General features: G+C 69.9%; 5 protein-coding genes across 9 annotated transcripts; 2 read left to right on the forward strand and 3 right to left on the reverse strand.

The window, feature by feature from the left end:
- Positions 1-1055: 1055 nt before the first annotated feature.
- On the reverse strand, positions 1056-5129 carry LDHD (lactate dehydrogenase D). 2 transcript variants are annotated; one of them, XM_075715388.1, is made up of 11 exons: positions 5067-5129; positions 4773-4885; positions 4191-4332; positions 3943-4084; positions 3012-3171; positions 2737-2936; positions 2530-2658; positions 1662-1789; positions 1486-1576; positions 1297-1408; positions 1056-1221 (listed from the first exon to the last, which is right to left on the reverse strand). In XM_075715388.1, the coding sequence occupies exons 1-11, from the start codon at positions 5127-5129 to the stop codon at positions 1056-1058; spliced, it is 1446 nt and encodes a 481-aa protein (XP_075571503.1). The 2 variants fall into 2 exon arrangements, with proteins under 2 accessions (XP_075571503.1, XP_075571501.1); XM_075715386.1 differs by having other exon boundaries at positions 2737-3171.
- A 919-nt stretch (positions 5130-6048) lies between these two features.
- On the reverse strand, positions 6049-8684 carry LOC104029176 (chymotrypsinogen 2). Its single transcript, XM_075715284.1, is given in 8 exon segments — positions 6049-6210; positions 6288-6341; positions 6343-6422; positions 6824-7004; positions 8016-8094; positions 8194-8273; positions 8404-8507; positions 8615-8684. Coding segments are annotated over 8 exon segments (810 nt in total).
- A 1002-nt stretch (positions 8685-9686) lies between these two features.
- LOC142594115 (chymotrypsinogen 2-like) lies at positions 9687-12329 on the forward strand. Of its 2 annotated transcripts, none has more exons than XM_075715285.1 (7): positions 9687-9756; positions 9864-9967; positions 10098-10177; positions 10277-10355; positions 11369-11549; positions 11957-12090; positions 12168-12329. In XM_075715285.1, the coding sequence occupies exons 1-7, from the start codon at positions 9687-9689 to the stop codon at positions 12327-12329; spliced, it is 810 nt and encodes a 269-aa protein (XP_075571400.1). The 2 variants fall into 2 exon arrangements, with proteins under 2 accessions (XP_075571400.1, XP_075571401.1); XM_075715286.1 differs by having other exon boundaries at positions 9687-9735.
- Positions 12330-13245: 916 nt separating this feature from the next.
- Positions 13246-17161, forward strand: LOC142594120 (putative D-lactate dehydrogenase, mitochondrial). Its single transcript, XM_075715382.1, is given in 12 exon segments — positions 13246-13308; positions 13490-13602; positions 14044-14185; positions 14292-14433; positions 15203-15362; positions 15437-15636; positions 15708-15836; positions 16427-16542; positions 16544-16555; positions 16641-16731; positions 16809-16920; positions 16996-17161. Coding segments are annotated over 12 exon segments (1446 nt in total).
- Positions 17162-18188: 1027 nt separating this feature from the next.
- BCAR1 (BCAR1 scaffold protein, Cas family member) lies at positions 18189-24525 on the reverse strand. Of its 3 annotated transcripts, none has more exons than XM_075715406.1 (7): positions 24514-24525; positions 22810-23496; positions 21359-21520; positions 21020-21124; positions 19405-20553; positions 19083-19172; positions 18189-18704 (listed from the first exon to the last, which is right to left on the reverse strand). In XM_075715406.1, the coding sequence occupies exons 1-7, from the start codon at positions 24523-24525 to the stop codon at positions 18189-18191; spliced, it is 2721 nt and encodes a 906-aa protein (XP_075571521.1). The 3 variants fall into 3 exon arrangements, with proteins under 3 accessions (XP_075571521.1, XP_075571520.1, XP_075571523.1); XM_075715405.1 differs by having other exon boundaries at positions 20996-21124; XM_075715408.1 differs by lacking the exon at positions 24514-24525 and having other exon boundaries at positions 22810-23902.
- Positions 24526-24867: the final 342 nt, after the last annotated feature.

The raw sequence follows: 24867 nt of genomic DNA on the forward strand, positions 1-24867 counted from the left end.
ATGCCCCATCCCGCATCCACCTTGGTGCGGGGATGGCTCCGCAGCGCTCAGCACCTCCCAGCCTGCAGCACTGGCACCGAAGCTCTGGGGAAGCGGCTAAAGTGGGCCCCCCCCCCCCCAGTCCCTCTGCCCTGTGGGTATCTGCATGCACACTGCTTGGGACAGGGACCCCAGCTGGGGAGGGATGAGGGGCTGTGGCCATCATCCCCCTTCCTCTTCTTCCTTCCTCCGGCCAGAGGCCAAGATTGATTTCGGAGCTGTGCCCGTGACAGAGCAAAGCTGGGAGGTGGATTCGTGCCTGCTCCCTCTCCACTGTCCTCTCCCCATACAGAACCGGCCCGTGTTCCAGGCCAGGGGGCAGGATCCCCGTTGAATTGAGACAGGGATGCACCTGGCAATTTGGGGTGATGCTGTGGCTGCTCCCCTCTCGGGGGGGGGGCTCCTGAGCGCTTTCCAGCAGATTTTAATGCTGTGGAAGCTGCTCCTTGCAGTAGAACAGCCCCTGTTGGGGAGCAGCAGCATGGGAGGGATGGGATGTGTGTCCCTCCGTGTGCCAGGGGCTGTGGATAAGGGGCCCTAGGGGGGTGAGGGGTGATGGGGGGGCTGGGGGCAGGGAGGGTCCGGCCTGCACATTCTCACGTCTCGGGTTTTGCTACTGTACCAACTGTAACAGAAACGCAAACCGAAATTGGTGCCTTTTGAACACAGGGGAAGCTTCCGCTGGTTCCCGGAGCTACGGAGTCGCAGCACCCTGAAACTCAGCCCTCTGCCCCCTAGCAGCATAAAGATTTGCCTAGAACCACCCCACCCCCCCAGATCCTGGGTGTCTGCGTGTACCTACCATGGGGAGGGATCTCGCTGGGGAGGGGCTGCGGTGTCCTGTCCCCCCAAAAGATATCACCGCACGTGGAGGCTGCGGGTGCAAAGGAGTTTATTGGGGGGATGGGGGTGTTTTGGGGGAACAGGGAGGCTGGCAGGGCAGCGGGGCCACCCCGGCCCCGACTCTGGGGGAACTGCTGTCCCCCGCCGGCTGGGTGCCACTGCCAGTGCCCCCCTCAGAGCACCTTGCCCGGGTTCATGAGGTTGTGGGGGTCCAGCGCGGCCTTGATGCGGCGCAGGGTGTCCAGCCCCTCCTGGCCCAGCTCCTCCAGCAGCAGCGCCCGCTTGCCCAGCCCCACGCCGTGCTCCCCCGTGCAGGTGCCCCCCGCCGCCAGCGCCCGCCTGTGGGATTGGGGGGGGTCAGGGGAGGGCACGGGGCCGTCTGTCCCCGACCCCGCCGGGGGCCCCCAGCCCCACCTGCCCAGGCGCTGGGCGAAGGCGTGGACGCGCCGGGCCTCGGCCGGGTCCTGGGCGTCAAAGATGAGGAGGCAGTGGAAGTTGCCGTCGCCCACGTGTCCCACCATGGGGCCTGCGGGGCCGTGGGTCAGGCAGGGCGTGGCGGGCAGGACGGTGGCCCCCCCAGCCCAACCCCACGGCCCCGCTGACCAGTGAGGCCGGAGTCCTGCAGGTCCCGCTTGGTCTCCACCACCACGTCAGGCAGGCGGGAGATGGGCACGCAGACGTCCGTGGAGTAGCCCTGGGCCAGGCAGGGCAGAGCCGTGGTGCCCGCAGCTCCGTGGCACGCTGCCGCCATCGCCCCCGTCCCCGTGCCCGACCCTCACCTGGCAGCCGGGCCGCAGGGCCAGGGCGGCGTACCAGGCACTGTGGCGCATGGCCCAGAGCCGCCCGCGCTCCTCCGGCTCCTCCGCCCAGGCCAGGCCAGAGCCGCCATTCAGCCGCACGATCTCCTCTGCCGGCGGCCGGGAGCCCTGGGACGGCGCCGGGACGGGACCCGCAGCAGCCCCGGGAGCCCGGCCCTCGCCCCGCGACCCCCAGTCCCCATCCTGGGCACCCGTCCCGCGCCCCAGGACACCCCTGGTCTCCCTGTGCCTTATCCCTGGGCACCGGTCCCTCACCCTGGGACAACCCTGGTCCCCCTGCCTCCTGCCCCTGGGCACCTGCCCCTTGCCCTGGGCCCCTCGGCAGATCGCCAGCCCACGCACCCGCCCCTTGCCCTGGTGACCCCCCGGCTTGTGGGTCCCCAGTCCCCATCCTGGGCACCCATCCCTGCTCCCGGGGACCCATCCCCATCCCCGAGACCCCCGGGCCCTCAGTCCTCCGGTCCCCAGCTCTGGGCACCTGTCCCTCGCCCGGGTGACCTGGTCCCCCCAGTCAATGGCGCCGGACACCCATCCCTCATCCCAGGACACCCCTGGTCCCCCCCGTCCCAAGGCACCCATCCCTTGCCCTCGTGATTACCCTGGTGCCCCAGTCCCCAGCTCTGGGCACCCGCCCCTCACCCTGCTGACCCTCCAGGTCCCGCAGAGCCCACTCTTGGGCACCTGTCCTTCACCCAGGACACCTCTGATCCCCCCACCCCCTGTCCCTGGGCACCCATCCCTCATCCCTGGGTGCCCACCTTGGCCCCCAGCCCCACGCACGCCGTCCCCAGCCCCGCTCAGCCTGCCCCTGTGCCGGCGCCGTCCCTACCCGCCTGCCGCTGCTGCTCAGCCAGGCCGTGCCGGGAGCCATGCAGCTCCAGGAGGAGCGTGGCCGCCGCTGGCAGCTCCAGCCCGCTGAAGCGGCCGCACGCACCCACCATCACCTCGTCCAGGAACTCTGGGCGGGAGAAGGCAGCGCTGAGCCCCGCCGCCGGCCCCCGGCCCCCGGGCCCCACTGCTGGCCCCCAGCACCCACCGATGCGGGCCACGGGCACGGCAGCCTGCAGCACCTGCACGGTGCAGGCCACGGCCGCCCGCACGCTGGGGAAGGCGGCGGTGGTGGCGGCGACAGCCTCGGGCAGGGGGTGCAGGCGCAGCGTGGCCCGTGTCAGGAAGCCCAGGGTGCCCTCGGAGCCCACGAAGAGCGAGGTCAGGTCGTAGCCGGCCGCCCTCTTCCTGCGCAGGGCCGGTGAGCGGGCGCCCGCGCAGCCCCCCGCCCCGCCCGGCCTGGCCCGGCCCCCTGGTGCCCACCTGGCCTGGCGCCCGGGGCCGGCAGTGTGGAGCAGGCGCCCGTCCGGCAGCACCACGCGCAGGTTGAGCACGTTGGGCCGCATGGTGCCGTAGCGCACCGCGTTGGTGCCCGAGGCGCCCGTGGCCGCCATGCCGCACAGCGAGGCGTCCGCCCCGGGGTCTGCAGGCAGGGGACAGCCAGGGGACGGGGATGGGGATGGGGATGAGACGGGCGGCTGGCGCGGGGACGGGGCCTCGGGATGTCCCACGGGACCCCACACCGGGCCCAGCCGGCACCCTGGGAGCCCGGCCCTGCGGCAGCCCCAGTGCACCCCTGGGACCATGCAGACCCCAGAACCCCTGGGACTGTGGGGACTACAGTACCCCTGGGACCACAGTACCCACGCCCCTACCGACACCCCTGGGACCACAGCACCTCAGCGGGGACCCCCGGCACCACAGCACACCCATGGGCACCCCCAGCACCTCTGGGACGACAGCATCCCCGGTCCCATGACGACCCCAGCACCCCTGGGACCACGGCAACCCCAGCCCCATGGGCACCCCTGCTACACCCCTGGGACCACGGCACACCCAAGGCGACACACACACACACACACACACCCCCACCCCCCACCACACACCCCCTAGCACCTCTGGTGCCACGGCACCCAAAGGGGACCTCCAGCACCTCTGGGACCACGGCAACCCCAGCCCCATGGGCTCCCCAGCAAGCCCTGGGGCCACGGCAAACCCATGGGCATCCCCAGCAGGCCTGCGACCATGACACCCCCAGCCCCATGAGCATCCCGGCTACACCCCTGGGACCACGGTGCCCTCGGCCCCACGGGCTCACCCAGCACCCCCAGCCCCACAGGCATCCCCAGCACCACCAGTTCTGCCACCCCTGGCCCCACGGCCCCCCCGGATGCTGCGCCAGCGCCCACGCTACCGACAGGGAACCAGAGCCCGGTGCCACGCAGGTGGCTGTTGAGGGCCTTGCGGGTGACGCCGGGCTCCACCGCCACCGAGAAGTCCTCGAGGCTCAGCTCTGTGATGGCGTCCATGCGGCTCAGGTCGAAGCAGACGCCGCCCTGGCACGGGGGCACCAGAGGCGCTGGGCACGGCCGGGCACCGAGACCCCCGGGCAGGGGCTGGGCAGCGGCCGGGGATGCCGGGGGGTGCCGGGGGGCCCTGTACCTGCACGGCATTGACGCCGCCCTCGAGGCCGGTGCCGGTGCCGAAGGGCACCATGGGCACGTGGCAGCGGGAACAGAGCGCCGCCAGCTCCTGCACCTGCCCCACCGCCTGGGGCCACACCACGGCGTCCGGGGGGGCGCAGCTGGGGGCACAGGGCGGCACCGCTGCCCCACGCACCTCCCGCTCCCCGAGACCCCTCCCCTCCCCCGCCTCTTCCCCTGTCCCATGGCCCTTCCCCTCCGCAGACCCTTCCCCTCTTCACGGCCCTTCCCCTCCCTGTGCCCCTTCCCCTCCCTAGGACCCTTTCCCTCCCAGACCCTTCCTCTCCCCAGACCCTTCCTCTCCCATGCCCCTTCCCTTCCCCAGGACTCTTCCCCTCCCCAGGACCCTTCCCCTCCCTAGGACCCCTCCCCTCCCCACGCTCCTTCCCCTCCCTAGCACCCTTCCCCTCCCAGACCCTTCCTCTCCCATGCCCCTTCCCTTCCCCAGGACTCTTTCCCTCCCCAGGACCCTTCCTCTCCCCACACCCTTCCCCTCCCCACACCCTTCCTTCCCCCGGGGGTCCCAGCCCCGGGCACCCACGCGTGCATGGACTCATCGTGGCCGTGCTGCTCGCGCACCGCCATGGCCGTGGAGACGTTGGGGCCCCCGACCACGGCCCGCAGGGCCTCCACGAAGTCGGGGGGCAGTGGGCGCTGCGGGGCGGGGGGGCGAGGGCCCGTCAGGGCGGCGGCGGGAGGGTCCGGCCTGGGGACCACGGGCCTGGGACCCTCACCCACAGCCGAGGGCACCGGGCCACACCGGGAGCCCTGGCCCGCAGTGCCCCCGCCGTCCCTCCGTGCCCCACGGGACCCCCGTGCCCCCGCCCAGCCCCACCTTGGAGCAGCAGCTCCGTCGCCCCCGGGCCCCCCCCAGCCCCAGCACCCGCCGCAGAGCCATGCTGGGGACGGAGCAGGACGCTGCCCCCCGCCGCCCCCCCGCCGCCCCGCGGGCCCTTCGCGGCCCCTCCTGCCGCCAGCGGCACCGCCACGTTAAGGTGGCTCCGGCTGACGGGGCCGCGGCGCTGGGACAAGCGTCGTCCCCCAGCCGGGGGGCCCTGTGCCTCCAGCCCGCCTGCCGCGGGTCCCCACGCCCGGCCAGGGGCCCCCACACCTGAGCGGGTGGCTCCTCACTTGACCATAGCCCCACACGTGCCCAGGTGGCCCCACACGTCCACCCAGGTGGCCCCATGCCAGGCCATGTGCCCCCGTGCCGGCCCAGGTGTCCCACTCCCCGGCCTCGTGTCCCCGCAGGAGTCCGCATGCTCCCACACCTGGCCTCCTGTCCGTACAGCCGGGCGTCCCCAAGCCTGCCCAGGTGTCCCCGCGCCCGGACTTGTGCCCCTGCCTGCCTCAAGTGTCCCCAGGTGAGGCCACATGTCCCCAGGCTTCCTGCCCTCCGTGGCCAGGGGTCCCCAAGCCCGGCCGGGTGTCCCCCGCCCCATCTGCTTCCCTGCGCTCAGCCACGTGTCCCCGCACCTGGCCAGAGATCCCTGACTCCGTGGGAGGCCACGTGTCCCCGAGCCTCCGGCCTTCCCGGCCAGCTGTCCCCATGCCCAGACAGGTGATCCCACGCCCCCCAGCCTCACGTCCCCAAGCCCGGACACACGTCCCCACCAGCCAGGTGTCCCCATGCCTCCGGCTGTGCCAGCCAGGTGTGCCCATGTCTGGAGAAGTGTCTCCGCGACCACCATGTGCCCAGCCACATGTCCCCCAGCTGTCTGGCTGTCCCGCGCCCCCCCCCGCCCGTCCCGGTGCCGGTGCGGTGCCGCAGCGAGGAGGCAGCGCGGGTGGGGGCGGGCAGCGCTTTATTGCCGGCCTCAGTTGGCCGCCAGGATGGAGTTGATCCAGTTGCGGAGCATGGTGACGCGGGCGTAGACGCCGGGCACGCTGGGGTCGCAGGTGCTGCTGCCCCAGGAGACGATGCCCACCAGGGTCCAGGCGCCGTCCTTCTGGCACACCAGCGGGCCCCCGGAGTCGCCCTGCGGGCAGCGGGTGAGGGCAGGGGCCGGGGGGGCGAGCGGGCTGGGGGGCAGCGGGGGGGCCCGGGGACACCTACCATGCAGGAGGAGGCGCCGTCAGCACCGGCGCACACCATCACGTCGGCGATGCGGGTACCCCCAGTACTGCTTGCACTGTGCGTTGGTGAGCAGGGGCAGGGCCACCTGCTGCAGCACCGCCGGTGTCTCCGGGGCTGCGGGCAAGCAGGACGGCGTCAGTGCCGGGGACGGGGACAAGAATGGGAATGGGGACAGGGATTGGGATGGGGATGGGGCTTGGGATGTGGACAGGTGTGAGGATGAGGACGGGGATTGGGCTGGAGGTGGAGGAGAGGAATGGGTCACAGCTGGGGACTGGGAATGTGGATGAGGAAGGGGACGAGGATGAGGATGGGGTTTGGGGATGAGGATGGGGACAGGGAGGAGCATGGGAATGAGGACAGGGATGGGGGATTGGGATTGGGATGAGGTTTGGAATGGGGATGTGGAAGGGGACAAGGATGAGGATGAGGATGAGGATGAGGATGAGGATGAGGATGAGGATGAGGATGAGGATGGGGATGAGGATGGGGATGGGGACAGGAAGGTGCGGTACCATTGGGGTCAGTGAGCCCCCAGCCGGTGGTGACGCAGGTCATGCCCCCTGGGAAGTTGTCGGTGGCCTGGGGCAGGCAGACGGGGGACACGCGGGCTGACAGCCGCGCCGGGGTGGCCAGTTTGAGCAGGGTGATGTCGTCACGGATGGTCAGCATGTTGAACCTGGGGTTCTTGAAGACCTGGAGCAGGCGGCACCGCTCCCAGCGCCCGCACCCCTGGCCAGGGTGCTGGGCACCAGGGACTCCACAGGGACCGACGGGGACCATGGGGACTGACAGGGACCCCAGGGACCAGTGGGCACCCCGGGGATTGATGGGGATCCTGGGAAATGGCCCTGTGGTTCCCAGGCTGATGGGGTCCCTGGGGTACAGATCCCAGCCCCTGGGTCATGGGGGATCAGGGATGCAGCGGGGACCCCAGGGAGCAGATGCCAAGTCCTGGGCTGATGGGTGGCAGGGACACCCCAGGGACGAGGGACACCCTGGGGACCAAGGACACCAACAGGGACCAGGGACACCCCCAGGGACACCCCAGGGACCAGGGACACCAACAGGGAGCAGACCCCAAACCCTGGGCTGATGGGGACCTGGGGAGCAGACCCCAGCCCCTGGGCCACTGGGCAATGGGGATACTCCAGGGACCAGGGGCACCAGCAGGGACTCGGGGAGACCCTGGGGGGGGGGGGGGGCAGACCCCCAAATCCCCAGCTGAGGTGCACCCAGGGAACAGGTGACAACCCCCAGCACCAACGGGTGCCAGGGAGCAGGGACCAGATCCCAGCCCTCAGGACAATGGGGCCACCAACAGGCCCCTGTCCCGCCCAGGGTTGCCACTGGCCGGGGACCTTGGGGCTTCTCAGGGCCTCGCAGGGCAGCCCCCAGCCTGGGGGCACTGGGGAGCAGGGACACCCCTGGTCACATCACCTGCAGGGACTGATGGAGACCCTGGGTGCCTGACCCCCATCCTTTGGGGGCCCTGGGAATGGGGTCCTGGCCCCGGCGATGAGGGGGAGCAGGGACACCCCAGGGGACCCAAGCCCAGGGATGCGGGGCACCATGGACACCCCTGGGGACCTGACCCTCAGGACAAGGGGACCAGGGACCCCCAAGGACAAGGGGGACCCGGACCCGCAGGGCTCCCTGTGGTGGCTGTGGGACCCCGCAGGTACACAGCCCCTGCGCCAGCGGTACCTTCTCAATGGTCAGCTTCTGCTCGTCAGGCGTGGGCGAGTCCTGGTCGTACGCACCCACCACCACGGTGTCGGTGGTCCTGGGCACGGGCAGGCGCTGAGCACCAGGCATGGGGATGGGGGGCCCCAGGGAGCCTGTGCCCAGCCCCGGGCCAGCCGGCGGTACAGCCGGTGCCTACCTGACGCCGCAGTGGGCAGCGGTGACCACCCAGTTCTCGCTGATCAGCGACCCGCCACAGAAGTGGAAGCCATTGTGGCGCTGGCGGGGAGAGCTGCCGTCAGCACCGGGCACTGCCGCCACTGCCGCCGGGGTGCTCTGTGGCCGGCCCCTGCTCCGGCAACCACCCCGGCACCCAGCACAGCACCCAGCCCCCACTGCAGGCACTCACCTGGAGGGAGACCTGCCATGGCCAGGACCCTGGCACCGCCGGCTCCCCGTTGACGATACGGTTGTAGCCGTGGATGACAGGCGCGATGGCTGGTACCCCACAGCCTGCGGAGCACAGGCAGCCGTGGGACGGGGGCTCCGGCTGCCCTGGCCCCGTGTCCCCCGCCATCGCCACCTCCCCGAGCCCCACCGAGCCCCGCAGTCCCACGCACTTGCCCGGGAGGGGGTGGCACGGGCAGAGCCCACCAGCACCAGGCAGCTCAGAAGCCACAGCAGAGCCATTGCCACTCGTGTGGACAGACCCTGCCTGGGGCTCGGCACCTCTTATACCCACTGCTGGGCATGGTCCCACTGCTGGCCTTGCCGCTGCGGCCCTGGGAGATAGCGTGGCACCTGGAGTGGTGCCACTGGCACAGTGCCAGCCCTGGCAGCATGGCCATCACCCGACCCCTGGGTGCCCTGGGTGCCTGGCCCTAGGAACGAGTAGGGAGTCCTTGCCCCAGCCTGGGGATGAGCTGGGAAGAGCTCTGCAGACCAAACCCCCGGTGCAGCCATGGCTGGCAGAAGGCAGAGCACTGCCTGTACATCAAGGGAGGAACCCTGCCCCCCTGCTCAGCGCTTTGGAGAGGGGAGGTCCCCCTGGAGTGCTGGGTCCAGTGCTGGGCTCCCCAGTACAAGAGAGACAGGGACATAGTTGAGACAGTCAAGGGAAATATGGAAGGGACAGGAGCATCTCTGATGGCAGTAGAGGGTGGGTTCAATGGGACAGAGGTAGGCTCTTTCCACTGGTGCCCAGTGCCAGGACCAGAGATGATGGGACAACCTGACAAACAGGAGGGTTCCTCTGACTATCAGGAGACACATTTTCACTGTGGGGTGATTGAGCACTTGCACAGGTTGCCCAGGGAGGCTGTGGACTCTCCATCCTTGGAGATACTCAGAAGCCACCTGGACATGGCCCCTGGGTAGCACTGGTGGGGTTGGACCAGGTGAGCTCCAAGGTCCTTTCCAACCTCAGCCACCCCATGACTCGGTGACAGCCCGCCGCATGCACCAGGCCAAGGAGCACGTTAAAGCCAGCACTTAGACCCCACTAGTGCCATCCCACGGCCTCAGCCAAGGCCACAAGCTCCAGGTGCTGCACTCCCAGGCACCATCGTAGCACCATGCCAGGTGCCACGCTATCTCTCAGGGCCGCAGCGGCAAGGCCAGCAGTGGGACCATGCCCAGCAGTGGGTATAAGAGGTGCCGAGCCCCAGGCAGGGTCTGTCCACACGAGTGGCAATGGCTCTGCTGTGGCTTCTGAGCTGCCTGGTGCTGGTGGGCTCTGCCCGTGCCACCCCCTCCCGGGCAAGTGCGTGGGACTGCGGGGCTCGGTGGGGCTCGGGGAGGTGGCGATGGCGGGGGACACGGGGCCAGGGCAGCCGGAGCCCCCGTCCCACGGCTGCCTGTGCTCCGCAGGCTGTGGGGTACCAGCCATCGCGCCTGTCATCCACGGCTACAACCGTATCGTCAACGGGGAGCCGGCGGTGCCAGGGTCCTGGCCATGGCAGGTCTCCCTCCAGGTGAGTGCCTGCAGTGGGGGCTGGGTGCTGTGCTGGGTGCCGGGGTGGTTGCCGGAGCAGGGGCCGGCCACAGAGCACCCCGGCGGCAGTGGCGGCAGTGCCCGGTGCTGACGGCAGCTCTCCCCGCCAGCGCCACAATGGCTTCCACTTCTGTGGCGGGTCGCTGATCAGCGAGAACTGGGTGGTCACCGCTGCCCACTGCGGCGTCAGGTAGGCACCGGCTGTACCGCCGGCTGGCCCGGGGCTGGGCACAGGCTCCCTGGGGCCCCCCATCCCCATGCCTGGTGCTCAGCGCCTGCCCGTGCCCAGGACCACCGACACCGTGGTGGTGGGTGCGTACGACCAGGACTCGCCCACGCCTGACGAGCAGAAGCTGACCATCGAGAAGGTACCGCTGGCGCAGGGGCTGTGTACCTGCGGGGTCCCACAGCCACCACAGGGAGCCCTGCGGGTCCGGGTCCCCCTTGTCCTTGGGGGTCCCTGGTCCCCTTGTCCTGAGGGTCAGGTCCCCAGGGGTGTCCATGGTGCCCCCGCATCCCTGGGCTTGGGTCCCCTGGGGTGTCCCTGCTCCCCCTCATCGCCGGGGCCAGGACCCCATTCCCAGGGCCCCCAAAGGATGGGGGTCAGGCACCCAGGGTCTCCATCAGTCCCTGCAGGTGATGTGACCAGGGGTGTCCCTGCTCCCCAGTGCCCCCAGGCTGGGGGCTGCCCTGCGAGGCCCTGAGAAGCCCCAAGGTCCCCGGCCAGTGGCAACCCTGGGCGGGACAGGGGCCTGTTGGTGGCCCCATTGTCCTGAGGGCTGGGATCTGGTCCCTGCTCCCTGGCACCCGTTGGTGCTGGGGGTTGTCACCTGTTCCCTGGGTGCACCTCAGCTGGGGATTTGGGGGTCTGCCCCCCCCCCCCCCCCAGGGTCTCCCCGAGTCCCTGCTGGTGCCCCTGGTCCCTGGAGTATCCCCATTGCCCAGTGGCCCAGGGGCTGGGGTCTGCTCCCCAGGTCCCCATCAGCCCAGGGTTTGGGGTCTGCTCCCTGTTGGTGTCCCTGGTCCCTGGGGTGTCCCTGGGGGTGTCCCTGGTCCCTGTTGGTGTCCTTGGTCCCCAGGGTGTCCCTCGTCCCTGGGGTGTCCCTGCCACCCATCAGCCCAGGACTTGGCATCTGCTCCCTGGGGTCCCCGCTGCATCCCTGATCCCCCATGACCCAGGGGCTGGGATCTGTACCCCAGGGACCCCATCAGCCTGGGAACCACAGGGCCATTTCCCAGGATCCCCATCAATCCCCGGGGTGCCCACTGGTCCCTGGGGTCCCTGTCAGTCCCCATGGTCCCCGTCGGTCCCTGTGGAGTCCCTGGTGCCCAGCACCCTGGCCAGGGGTGCGGGCGCTGGGAGCGGTGCCGCCTGCTCCAGGTCTTCAAGAACCCCAGGTTCAACATGCTGACCATCCGTGACGACATCACCCTGCTCAAACTGGCCACCCCGGCGCGGCTGTCAGCCCGCGTGTCCCCCGTCTGCCTGCCCCAGGCCACCGACAACTTCCCAGGGGGCATGACCTGCGTCACCACCGGCTGGGGGCTCACTGACCCCAATGGTACCGCACCTTCCTGTCCCCATCCCCATCCTCATCCCCATCCTCATCCTCATCCTCATCCTCATCCTCATCCTCATCCTCATCCTCATCCTCATCCTCATCCTTGTCCCCTTCCACATCCCCATTCCAAACCTCATCCCAATCCCAATCCCCCATCCCTGTCCTCATTCCCATGCTCCTCCCTGTCCCCATCCTCATCCCCAAACCCCATCCTCATCCTCGTCCCCTTCCTCATCCACATTCCCAGTCCCCAGCTGTGACCCATTCCTCTCCTCCACCTCCAGCCCAATCCCCGTCCTCATCCTCACACCTGTCCACATCCCAAGCCCCATCCCCATCCCAATCCCTGTCCCCATTCCCATTCTTGTCCCCGTCCCCGGCACTGACGCCGTCCTGCTTGCCCGCAGCCCCGGAGACACCGGCGGTGCTGCAGCAGGTGGCCCTGCCCCTGCTCACCAACGCACAGTGCAAGCAGTACTGGGGGTACCGCATCGCCGACGTGATGGTGTGCGCCGGTGCTGACGGCGCCTCCTCCTGCATGGTAGGTGTCCCCGGGCCCCCCCGCTGCCCCCCAGCCCGCTCGCCCCCCCGGCCCCTGCCCTCACCCGCTGCCCGCAGGGCGACTCCGGGGGCCCGCTGGTGTGCCAGAAGGACGGCGCCTGGACCCTGGTGGGCATCGTCTCCTGGGGCAGCAGCACCTGCGACCCCAGCGTGCCCGGCGTCTACGCCCGCGTCACCATGCTCCGCAACTGGATCAACTCCATCCTGGCGGCCAACTGAGGCCGGCAATAAAGCGCTGCCCGCCCCCACCGCGCTGCCTCCTCGCTGCGGCACCGCACCGGCACCGGGACGGGCGGGGGGGGCGCGGGACAGCCAGACAGCTGGGGGACATGTGGCTGGGCACATGGTGGTCGCGGAGACACTTCTCCGGACATGGGCACACCTGGCTGGCACAGCCGGAGGCATGGGGACACCTGGCTGGTGGGGACGTGTGTCCGGGCTTGGGGACGTGAGGCTGGGGGGCGTGGGATCACCTGTCTGGGCATGGGGACAGCTGGCCGGGAAGGCCGGAGGCTCGGGGACACGTGGCCTCCCACGGAGTCAGGGATCTCTGGCCAGGTGCGGGGACACGTGGCTGAGCGCAGGGAAGCAGATGGGGCGGGGGACACCCGGCCGGGCTTGGGGACCCCTGGCCACGGAGGGCAGGAAGCCTGGGGACATGTGGCCTCACCTGGGGACACTTGAGGCAGGCAGGGGCACAAGTCCGGGCGCGGGGACACCTGGGCAGGCTTGGGGACGCCCGGCTGTACGGACAGGAGGCCAGGTGTGGGAGCATGCGGACTCCTGCGGGGACACGAGGCCGGGGAGTGGGACACCTGGGCCGGCACGGGGGCACATGGCCTGGCATGGGGCCACCTGGGTGGACGTGTGGGGCCACCTGGGCACGTGTGGGGCTATGGTCAAGTGAGGAGCCACCCGCTCAGGTGTGGGGGCCCCTGGCCGGGCGTGGGGACCCGCGGCAGGCGGGCTGGAGGCACAGGGCCCCCCGGCTGGGGGACGACGCTTGTCCCAGCGCCGCGGCCCCGTCAGCCGGAGCCACCTTAACGTGGCGGTGCCGCTGGCGGCAGGAGGGGCCGCGAAGGGCCCGCGGGGCGGCGGGGGGCGGCGGGGGGCAGCGTCCTGCTCCGTCCCCAGCATGGCTCTGCGGCGGGTGCTGGGGCTGGGGGGGGCCCGGGGGCGACGGAGCTGCTGCTCCAAGGTGGGGCTGGGCGGGGGCACGGGGGTCCCGTGGGGCACGGAGGGACGGCGGGGGCACTGCGGGCCAGGGCTCCCGGTGTGGCCCGGTGCCCTCGGCTGTGGGTGAGGGTCCCAGGCCCGTGGTCCCCAGGCCGGACCCTCCCGCCGCCGCCCTGACGGGCCCTCGCCCCCCCGCCCCGCAGCGCCCACTGCCCCCCGACTTCGTGGAGGCCCTGCGGGCCGTGGTCGGGGGCCCCAACGTCTCCACGGCCATGGCGGTGCGCGAGCAGCACGGCCACGATGAGTCCATGCACGCGTGGGTGCCCGGGGCTGGGACCCCCGGGGGAAGGAAGGGTGTGGGGAGGGGAAGGGTGTGGGGAGAGGAAGGGTCCTGGGGAGGGAAAGAGTCCTGGGGAAGGGAAGGGGCATGGGAGAGGAAGGGTCTGGGAGGGGAAGGGTGCTAGGGAGGGGAAGGAGCGTGGGGAGGGGAGGGGTCCTAGGGAGGGGAAGGGTCCTGGGGAGGGGAAGAGTCCTGGGGAAGGGAAGGGGCATGGGAGAGGAAGGGTCTGGGGAGAGGAAGGGTCTGGGAGGGAAAGGGTCCTAGGGAGGGGAAGGGGCACAGGGAGGGGAAGGGCCGTGAAGAGGGGAAGGGTCTGCGGAGGGGAAGGGCCATGGGACAGGGGAAGAGGCGGGGGAGGGGAGGGGTCTCGGGGAGCGGGAGGTGCGTGGGGGCAGCGGTGCCGCCCTGTGCCCCCAGCTGCGCCCCCCCGGATGCCGTGGTGTGGCCCCAGGCGGTGGGGCAGGTGCAGGAGCTGGCGGCGCTCTGCTCCCGCTGCCACGTGCCCATGGTGCCCTTCGGCACCGGCACCGGCCTCGAGGGCGGCGTCAATGCCGTGCAGGTACAGGGCCCCCCGGCACCCCCCGGCATCCCCGGCCGCTGCCCAGCCCCTGCCCGGGGGTCTCGGTGCCCGGCCGTGCCCAGCGCCTCTGGTGCCCCCGTGCCAGGGCGGCGTCTGCTTCGACCTGAGCCGCATGGACGCCATCACAGAGCTGAGCCTCGAGGACTTCTCGGTGGCGGTGGAGCCCGGCGTCACCCGCAAGGCCCTCAACAGCCACCTGCGTGGCACCGGGCTCTGGTTCCCTGTCGGTAGCGTGGGCGCTGGCGCAGCATCCGGGGGGGCCGTGGGGCCAGGGGTGGCAGAACTGGTGGTGCTGGGGATGCCTGTGGGGCTGGGGGTGCTGGGTGAGCCCGTGGGGCCGAGGGCACCGTGGTCCCAGGGGTGTAGCCGGGATGCTCATGGGGCTGGGGGTGTCATGGTCGCAGGCCTGCTGGGGATGCCCATGGGTTTGCCGTGGTCCCAGGGCTTGCTGGGGAGCCCATGGGGCTGGGGTGCTAGGGTCCCAGAGGTGCTGGAGGTCCCCTTTGGGTGCCGTGGCACCAGAGGTGCTGGGGGGTGTGTGGTGGGGGGTGGGGGGGTGTGTGTGTGTGTGTGTCGCCTTGGGTGTGCCGTGGTCCCAGGGGTGTAGCAGGGGTGCCCATGGGGCTGGGGTTGCCGTGGTCCCAGGGGTGCTGGGGTCGTCATGGGACCGGGGATGCTGTCGTCCCAGAGGTGCTGGGGGTGCCCATGGGTGTGCTGTGGTGCCGGGGGTCCCCGCTGAGGTGCTGTGGTCCCAGGGGTGTCGGTAGGGGTGTGGGTACTGTGGTCCCAGGGGTACTGTAGTCCCCACAGTCCCAGGGGTTCTGGGGTCTGCATGGTCCCAGGGGTGCACTGGGGCTGCCGCAGGGCCGGGCTCCCAGGGTGCCGGCTGGGCCCGGTGTGGGGTCCCGTGGGACATCCCGAGGCCCCGTCCCCCGCGCCAGCCGCCCGTCTCATCCCCATCCCCATCCCCGTCCCCTGGCTGTCCCCTGCCTGCAGACCCCGGGGCGGACGCCTCGCTGTGCGGCATGGCGGCCACGGGCGCCTCGGGCACCAACGCGGTGCGCTACGGCACCATGCGGCCCAACGTGCTCAACCTGCGCGTGGTGCTGCCGGACGGGCGCCTGCTCCACACTGCCGGCCCCGGGCGCCAGGCCAGGTGGGCACCAGGGGGCCGGGCCAGGCCGGGCGGGGCGGGGGCTGCGCGGGCGCCCGCTCACCGGCCCTGCGCAGGAAGAGGGCGGCCGGCTACGACCTGACCTCGCTCTTCGTGGGCTCCGAGGGCACCCTGGGCTTCCTGACACGGGCCACGCTGCGCCTGCACCCCCTGCCCGAGGCTGTCGCCGCCACCACCGCCGCCTTCCCCAGCGTGCGGGCGGCCGTGGCCTGCACCGTGCAGGTGCTGCAGGCTGCCGTGCCCGTGGCCCGCATCGGTGGGTGCTGGGGGCCAGCAGTGGGGCCCGGGGGCCGGCGGCGGGGCTCAGCGCTGCCTTCTCCCGCCCAGAGTTCCTGGACGAGGTGATGGTGGGTGCGTGCGGCCGCTTCAGCGGGCTGGAGCTGCCAGCGGCGGCCACGCTCCTCCTGGAGCTGCATGGCTCCCGGCACGGCCTGGCTGAGCAGCAGCGGCAGGCGGGTAGGGACGGCGCCGGCACAGGGGCAGGCTGAGCGGGGCTGGGGACGGCGTGCGTGGGGCTGGGGGCCAAGGTGGGCACCCAGGGATGAGGGATGGGTGCCCAGGGACAGGGGGTGGGGGGATCAGAGGTGTCCTGGGTGAAGGACAGGTGCCCAAGAGTGGGCTCTGCGGGACCTGGAGGGTCAGCAGGGTGAGGGGCGGGTGCCCAGAGCTGGGGACCGGAGGACTGAGGGCCCGGGGGTCTCGGGGATGGGGATGGGTCCCCGGGAGCAGGGATGGGTGCCCAGGATGGGGACTGGGGACCCACAAGCCGGGGGGTCACCAGGGCAAGGGACGGGTGCGTGGGCTGGCGATCTGCCGAGGGGCCCAGGGCAAGGGGCAGGTGCCCAGGGGCAGGAGGCAGGGGGACCAGGGTTGTCCCAGGGTGAGGGACCGGTGCCCAGGGATAAGGCACAGGGAGACCAGGGGTGTCCTGGGGCGCGGGACGGGTGCCCAGGATGGGGACTGGGGGTCGCGGGGCGAGGGCCGGGCTCCCGGGGCTGCTGCGGGTCCCGTCCCGGCGCCGTCCCAGGGCTCCCGGCCGCCGGCAGAGGAGATCGTGCGGCTGAATGGCGGCTCTGGCCTGGCCTGGGCGGAGGAGCCGGAGGAGCGCGGGCGGCTCTGGGCCATGCGCCACAGTGCCTGGTACGCCGCCCTGGCCCTGCGGCCCCGGCTGCCAGGTGAGGGTCGGGCACGGGGACGGGGGCGATGGCGGCAGCGTGCCACGGAGCTGCGGGCACCACGGCTCTGCCCTGCCTGGCCCAGGGCTACTCCACGGACGTCTGCGTGCCCATCTCCCGCCTGCCTGACGTGGTGGTGGAGACCAAGCGGGACCTGCAGGACTCCGGCCTCACTGGTCAGCGGGGCCGTGGGGTTGGGCTGGGGGGGCCACCGTCCTGCCCGCCACGCCCTGCCTGACCCACGGCCCCGCAGGCCCCATGGTGGGACACGTGGGCGACGGCAACTTCCACTGCCTCCTCATCTTCGACGCCCAGGACCCGGCCGAGGCCCGGCGCGTCCACGCCTTCGCCCAGCGCCTGGGCAGGTGGGGCTGGGGGCCCCCGGCAGGGTCGGGGACAGATGGCCCCGTGCCCTCCCCTGACCCCCCCCAATCCCACAGGCGGGCGCTGGCGGCGGGGGGCACCTGCACGGGGGAGCACGGCGTGGGGCTGGGCAAGCGGGCGCTGCTGCTGGAGGAGCTGGGCCAGGAGGGGCTGGACACCCTGCGCCGCATCAAGGCCGCGCTGGACCCCCACAACCTCATGAACCCGGGCAAGGTGCTCTGAGGGGGGCACTGGCAGTGGCACCCAGCCGGCAGGGGACAGCAGTTCCCCCAGAGTCGGGGCCGGGGTGGCCCCGCTGCCCTGCCAGCCTCCCTGTTCCCCCAAAACACCCCCATCCCCCCAATAAACTCCTTTGCACCCGCAGCCTCCACGTGCGGTGATATCTTTTGGGGGGACAGGACACCGCAGCCCCTCCCCAGCGAGATCCCTCCCCATGGTAGGTACACGCAGACACCCAGGATCTGGGGGGGGTGGGGTGGTTCTAGGCAAATCTTTATGCTGCTAGGGGGCAGAGGGCTGAGTTTCAGGGTGCTGCGACTCCGTAGCTCCGGGAACCAGCGGAAGCTTCCCCTGTGTTCAAAAGGCACCAATTTCGGTTTGCGTTTCTGTTACAGTTGGTACAGTAGCAAAACCCGAGACGTGAGAATGCGCAGGCCGGACCCTCCCTGCCCCCAGCCCCCCCATCACCCCTCACCCCCCTAGGGCCCCTTATCCACAGCCCCTGGCACACGGAGGGACACACATCCCATCCCTCCCATGCTGCTGCTCCCCAACAGGGGCTGTTCTACTGCAAGGAGCAGCTTCCACAGCATTAAAATCTGCTGGAAAGCGCTCAGGAGCCCCCCCCCCCGAGAGGGGAGCAGCCACAGCATCACCCCAAATTGCCAGGTGCATCCCTGTCTCAATTCAACGGGGATCCTGCCCCCTGGCCTGGAACACGGGCCGGTTCTGTATGGGGAGAGGACAGTGGAGAGGGAGCAGGCACGAATCCACCTCCCAGCTTTGCTCTGTCACGGGCACAGCTCTGAAATCAATCTTGGCCTCTGGCCGGAGGAAGGAAGAAGAGGAAGGGGGATGATGGCCACAGCCCCTCATCCCTCTACCAGCAGAGCCGCAGGGCCCTGGTGAGCGTGGGAGTCTCTATGTACATGTCCGCTTACACTGGGCAGAGGGCTCTCACGGAGGGGGATGTGTGTCGGGACAGGGTGAGGGCCAGGGGGAGGAGACAGCAACCCAGGGCCGTAGGCCATCACATGGCCGCCAGCTGGCTCAGCACCATCCTGAACTGCTGTGTGCTATTGGTGAGGTCCTTGACACGCTCCACCATGTCATTAGAGGCAGTTGGAGAAGGGTAGTGGAGGGCGGCTGCCTTGGTGGTCACCACGATCTCTTTGAGCATCTCGCAGAGGAGGTTGCTGTAGTGCATCACCTTGTGCTGGACATCCTGGGCCTTGGCCTGACGGGACAGCGTGTCCCCAATGAAGACAAGCTTGTGGGCGCTAAGGATGACAAACTTGCTGTGGGCCACAAAGATCTTGGGGGGTTGGTTGGTGCTGACAGCAGTGAAGAAGGCGTCAACGGCGTTGGTGAGTGTGGTGAGGTTGGCCTCACACTGCTCCAGGTAGAAGAGGAGGAGCTGGCGGTCAGCAGGACACAGGGCCCCGCCGCCTCGTGCCGGGCCGTAGTGCTGGGGCGGGCTCCAGTTGGACAAGTCGTTGTCGATGGGGCGCGTCACCTCCTGCTCCAGCCGCTCGAACTGCTTCAGCTGCAGGAGGGACTGGTGTGAGGCAGGATGGCCATTGAGCCAGCGCTTTCTCCCCTCCCTGGAGCCACCAGCATGGGAGCCACCACCCATGGCCACCAGCCCTGGGTGACAGCTGTGCCCCAGGAAAAGCAGCAAGGGACAGTGCCAGCCCCAGAAGAGCCATGCCAGGCTTCTCTCCAGGAGCAAGGTGCCGATGCCCCTCTCTGCCAGCACAGTGTTGGCACGGGGAGCAAGCCAGAACGCACCATGGGGATAGCCATGCAAAAGGGGGCCGTGGTCCAGACTGGCAGTGGGGGGTACAAGGGAAGCAGGACCCAAAGTCCCCTGCCCACCCCGAGAGCTGTGCCCAGCGGTGCCCGCCTGCCCCGGCTCCATTACCTGCTGGTGCTCCAGCTGGTCCTTGCTCTGCCGGATGATGTTGCCTTTCTCCAGCAGCTCTTTCTGGGTCTTCTCAAACTCCTCCTTGCCCTGCAGGGAAGGAAGGGGCATGACATGGGGGTCAGCAACACGAGCCTTGCCGGTAGAGAGCCCCCACCTGCCCTGGGACACCCCTGGTCCCCACAGTCCTCAAGCCAGAGGGTAAAAGCAAGATGTGGGTGGCAGAACCACCACTGCAGTCAGAGCTGCCCGATGCCCCTGTGCCAGGGAGCCACTGGCACAAAACCCACCCATGGGGAGCAGCCCCCCTGCCCGCACTCACCTGGAGATGGACGTAGTCGTAATCCTCCATCCAGCCACTCTCACTGTTCTCGTAGGGCCCGTCGGGCGACTCCTGCGCCAGCAGCTTGGGTGGGGAGGGCAGGGGCCGCGACTGGATGCTGCTGGCTTTGTCAGAGGGGTGAGGGGGCCCGTGGCCACCACTCTCTGCTGCTGGCTTTGTCCGTTTGAAGAGGAGGGAGGCATTGCCATGCAGGAAGGAGGCCAACTGCTTGGTGTCATCGGGGACGCCGCGCGAGTGCATGACGAAGTGCTCCAAGTCATCCGTGCCTGGCTTGCCACCAGCCAGGGCACTCGGGGCCCAGTGGCAAGCGTCCAGCGCTTGGCCATGCCGTGCCAGGGCCTGGTAGACCTCCTCCATCTTCTGCAGCTGCTTGCTGAGCTTGGCATAGAGGGAGCGGTCAGAGGCCTGGGCAGCATTGCCCACTGCCCCCCGGGCAAACTCCAGCAGGTCCCGGAGGGCCGTCCGGACGCCCTCGGCCGCCCCGCGTATGCTGGCAGCATTGGCCTCCATGTGCTCGGGGCTGCGCCAGTTGGCGCCGATGAAGGACATGAGGTAGGAGACAGCGCTGCCGACGCCGTGCTGGAGCTTGGCCAGCATCTCCATGGCAGCATCCAAGTCCAGGGAGAACTCCTTGCCGGCTCCCTTGGCCGGCTCCTTCACGGGCACCACATCCAGCGAGGACGTGGAGATGTTGCTGCGGGTGCTGCCCGTGCTGGAGGCCGAGAGGCGTTTGGCGTCAGCACCCTTGACCTCACGGTCCACTTGCGGCGGGACGTCATAGATGTACTCGCCCTCTGTGTCCAGGGAGCCCTTGCCTGGGGCATGCAGGTCCCGGGGCACATCGTACACCTCCTGGGAGGGGAAGGCCGGCCCCCCCAGCTTCTTGAGGCTGGGGGGCACATCATAGATCTCGTGGGAGAGCGGCGGCTCGGGGGCACCTTTTCCAGCCGTCGGTGGCACGTCGTAGACGTCCTCTGGCAAGTAGGGCTCCTGCTGGGCCAGGATGAGGGGGTGGTGGGAGGGATCGAAGGCTTTCTGCTTGGCAAAGGCGGGGGGCACGTCATAGGTCTCCTCCCGTGCCGGGCCATCCGGCACGTCCTTGCTCACCGAGGGGGGTATGTCATACACCTGCAAGGGCAACAGCAGGCACCATCAGTGTTGCCGGGAGAGCCAGCCCGGGTCACGCATGGATGCACAGGCAGGCTGCGCCATGGTGCACGTAAGTGCCAGCCCCGGGTGCATGAGAGAGTGTGGGGTACGCACCAGGACGAGCCGTGCACCCCATGGGCATCCCTGTTCCCAGGGAGCCTGGCACAGCCCTGCCACAGCATCCCCAGCCTCCCGTGTCCCCTTTGGGGTGGGAATGACAAAATCCTAGAGCAGCCCAGGTTGGAAGGGACCTCAAAAGATCATCTGGTCCAAGCTCATCCCCTAGATGAGATCATCTAGCACCCTGTCCCCTCACATCTTGAAAGCCTCCAGTGCCAGGGAGGCCACCACGTCCCTGGGGAGGTTGTTCCAGTGAATGTTTGCTCCCACTGTAAAATGTGTCTTTCTTGTATGGAGAAGCTGTGAGGTTCCCAGCAGCACTTACAGTTTGGTGCAGGTTCTTCTCCACGCTGGGGGGCACGTCGTAGATCTCCTGCCCTGGGTCCTGCCCGTGGGGACCCTTCACTGCCATGGGGGGGGTGTCATAGACCTGGAGGAGCGGGGGGGACACAGGATGGTGTGTCAGGGATAGTGCGGGCACCCACCTCCTCCCAGGGATCAGCTGGGAAGGGTGAAGGCACCAGAAGAAGCCCCGAGGCCCATAACATGCCCAGCTTTGGGTGTATTATGCCCAGGTTTGAATCCCAGGCTATGTCAGAACATCTCCCGTGCTGGGGGATGGAGCCAGGGACACACACACACCCCCCTCCCCAACCAGCCTCACCTCCTGGCTGAACTGGCTCGGGACCCCCCCTCGGACAGGTGGCACGTCGTAGATCTCCTGGGAGCCCGTGGAGAGAAGGTGGCGAGGGAAATCATACTCATCCTGCTCGCCCTTGGGGGAGTCGTAGACGTACACTTGCCCCACACGGGTGGGCACCAGCACCTGGCAAGAGGGAAAGGGCAGAGGTGGGCACCACCGAGCATTCTCAGCATTCTCACCCCACATCAGCCTCCCCAAAACCCAGTGATGGGGCTGGAGAAAGGATGGGTGCCGGATCCTGTACCAGACCGTCCGGCACCAGGCAAACCAGCGCCCACGGGAGGGCGCTCCCTGGCCGGGCATGCAGCTCCTCACAGAGATGGGGATGATATCACCGGTTATTTATAGCGGCAAGCCTCGGCAAGAGACAAAGCCCAGCCGGCACGGCCACGGCATGCAGAAGGAACCGGCTGATTTGGGCACCGAGCCGTGGGCAGGGATCTGCCAACGCCCTGCAGGCGTTGGCAGATCCCTGCCCGTGGCCCGGTGCCCACCTTGCCATACCAAAAGCAGCAAATAACCAAACCCAGAGGGCTGTAGCACCCTGCCCAGCTGGTGCCAGGGGGCAAGAAGGGCTGAGCAGAGGTGCCAGGCTAGTCCTCCCTTTTAGGATGCGCCCCATGCCCTGGCTGCGATTTGGCAGCGCCCCCTGCCCCCTCCAACAGCTGCTTCCCAGGGGTGTGAGTCAGGGTAGCCTTCCCGGAAAACACAATGTCGAAAGCGCTTTGCTCCTCTTCCCTGGGATGACTTGGCAGGGAAGTGGCAGAGCCGGGAGGAGCCCAGTGTCTGCGATGTAGCCATTAGGCTGCTGCAGACAGGGCCACCACACTGGGATCCCCATGTTGGGGACAGACCGGTGCCTCACCCTTGCCTCACCAGCAAACCTAACCGGCAAGTGCTGGCAGGCTCCCTGGCATGGCTGGGACACACTGCACCGGCTGCCTGCCCCTGCCTACGCTCCCAGGAGGGAGGAAACATCTCAGCACTGTGCCAAGTACCACAGCTACCTCCACAGCTGCAGGGTCCGGCCAAGGGGCATCTCTAAGCGGCTCTTGGGTTACCAGCACCCCGTGCCCACCCTAGGCACAGCTGCTGTGCCTTCGGTGACACCAGCAGAGCCTATGTGAGAGACCAAGAGGACCCGAATACCAAACGCTGCGCCAGCCCCAAGATGGATAGCCCACACCAACTGGGGCACCTCAGCCACTGCGTGGACCACCCGAGCATGCCTGCTCCTGCCAGCGGCATGGGGAAGGATGTCCATGCGCTGCCCCCCTGCCAATGGGTGCAAGGACTTCCCAGTCCAAGAGACAGTGGTGGGGCAAATAAGCCCGAGCCCCACAGCCCTGGCACCATGGACCACAGAGCACCCCGCAACCATGCTGCCGCCCCTCCTGGGATCCCCATCCTACCTTTCCCTGGGCCTTGTGCCCTTCCCAGCTCCTCATGTCCAATGACGGGGGCACCTGGTAGATGTCTTGAGCCTGACCGGCTGAGGGAGGAACCTGGTAAACGTCCTGGGGGGGGCTAGCAGAGCCCCCGGGGTACGCCTCTGCCGCTTGGCCCAGGGAGGGGGGCACCTGGTAGATCTCCTGGCCGGAGCTGGGGAAGGCGTGGGGAGGCGTCTGCTTCGGGTAGGCGGGTGGCTGCTTAGCCGGGGCAGGCGGAAACTGTCCAGTGGGTGCCGAACCCGGGTAGAGACCCTGCTGTCCCTTGCTGGGGACCGGCATCAGGTAGACGTTGTCCCCTTGGGGGGCATAAGCAGGGTGCATGGGTGTGTACTGCGAGGCAGGCGACAGCGGGGTGTAACCCCCTTGGTGATGGTAAGGCAGAGCCGGCTGGGGCACCGGCGGCTGCGGCGCCGCCTGCCCCTGCGCCGGGCCAGGAGCTTGCTGCTGCTGCTTCTTGTCGTACATCCCCACCAGGATCTTGAGGCGGTTCCCGGGGACGATGCCTTGACGGCCGTGGAGCGAGCAGAGCCACCAGCCATCCAGCCCCTGCGTGTTGCGTTCCAGCACCGTCATGATGTCGCCCTTGCGGAAGGAGAGCTCGTCCGGAGACTCGGCCACGTTGTCGTACAGCGCCTTGGCCAGCACGTTCTGCAAGAGAGCCCCGCGCCGGGGCGGTGAGCCGGGCCCCGCCGGCCGGTGGGGAGTCATCCTGGCGGACGACGGTGCCCAGCGCCGGGACGCAGCCCCGCGGGCCGGGGGCTTTGCTGAGCGGGTCCCACCGGCTGGATCTCCCCGCTCCAGACGCCTTTTCCTTCCCCGCTGGAGTTCAACCCATCCTTCCCGGAGGTGGTGCTAGGAAGGGGCCGGGCCCTTCCGCCTCCCCGGTTTCGGGGGACCTCCTCTGCCTTTCCCTCCCCTTCCCGCTGCCGCCGGGGAGGAAGTGCCAGGGCGGTGAGTCAGCCGGAGCCGCAGCCATCCCCACACCGGCCGCCGCGGGGCCCAGGCCCCTCCCGGCCCACGGTGCCGGCCGTCCCCACGGCGGGCGCGGGCTGTGCCACGACGCCTCGCCCGGGCCACGGCACGGAGGCACCTGCCGGAGCTCTGGGGCCTCCCGCGGGACTTACCGGTGCCATGGCGGCGGTGGGGCAGGCCGCAGCCTGCCGTGGGCTCCCGCCACCGCCCGGGATGGCGGGACCGGACCCGCCAGCTCTGCCGCGGCGGCCGGGCAGGGAGGCTCTGGCCGCCTGCTGCTGCCGGCTCCCCCGGCCCGCTGCCGGCGCCCACCCTGCTTGGCAGGGGGTCCGCGGCCCGGGGAGGCCCGTGGCCCCGGTGGGGTCTCCGCGGGGGCTCAGGGCGCGCCGCCGCCGCCCGCCGGGCAGGGGAGCCCCGGGGCAAGGCCTCGCCGCCCCCGGCACGGCGGGGCTGGGCCAAGGTCACGCGAGGGGGCTCGGCCGCCCCGGGGGGGGCCCTGCCCGGGCTCGGGCTGCGGCCTTCCCCCCTCCTCCCCCTCCTCCACACCGGGGCAAAGGGCGGGGAGGGGGAGTGTCCCCGTGAGCCGCTACCCCGGGGCCCCGCGTCCTGCCCGGGGGGGGGGGCCCCGCGTCCCCGGTCCCCACGCGCGTCCGCCGGCCCCTTCCCCCCGGCCCCCGGTCGGCCCCCGCTCACCAGGTAGTTCATCTTCCCGCGGGGCTGCTCCGGCCCTAGCGCCGGTCGGCCGGGGGCCGGGGCCGGGCCGGGGGCGGCGGGGCGGGCGGGCGGCGCGGCGGCGGCGGCGGCGCAGGGATCGTTACAGCGCCCGGCCCGCCGGCCGCGGCCCCGCCCGCCCCCATTGGCTGCGCCCGCCCGGCGGGGGCGGGGCGGGGCGGGGCGGGGCGGGCGCCGGGGGGCGCGCGGGGGGCGGGCGGCGGCGGCGGCAGCGGGGGTGCGGGGGGGTGCAAGGGCCAACGGGTGTGTAATGAGCGTGCGAAGGGTAACGGGTGTGCAACGGGGTGTAACGGGCGTGCAAAGGGTAACGGGTGT

The sequence above is a fragment of the Pelecanus crispus genome, chromosome 8 (assembly GCF_030463565.1).
Source record: "Pelecanus crispus isolate bPelCri1 chromosome 8, bPelCri1.pri, whole genome shotgun sequence".
NCBI lineage: Eukaryota > Metazoa > Chordata > Aves > Pelecaniformes > Pelecanidae > Pelecanus > Pelecanus crispus.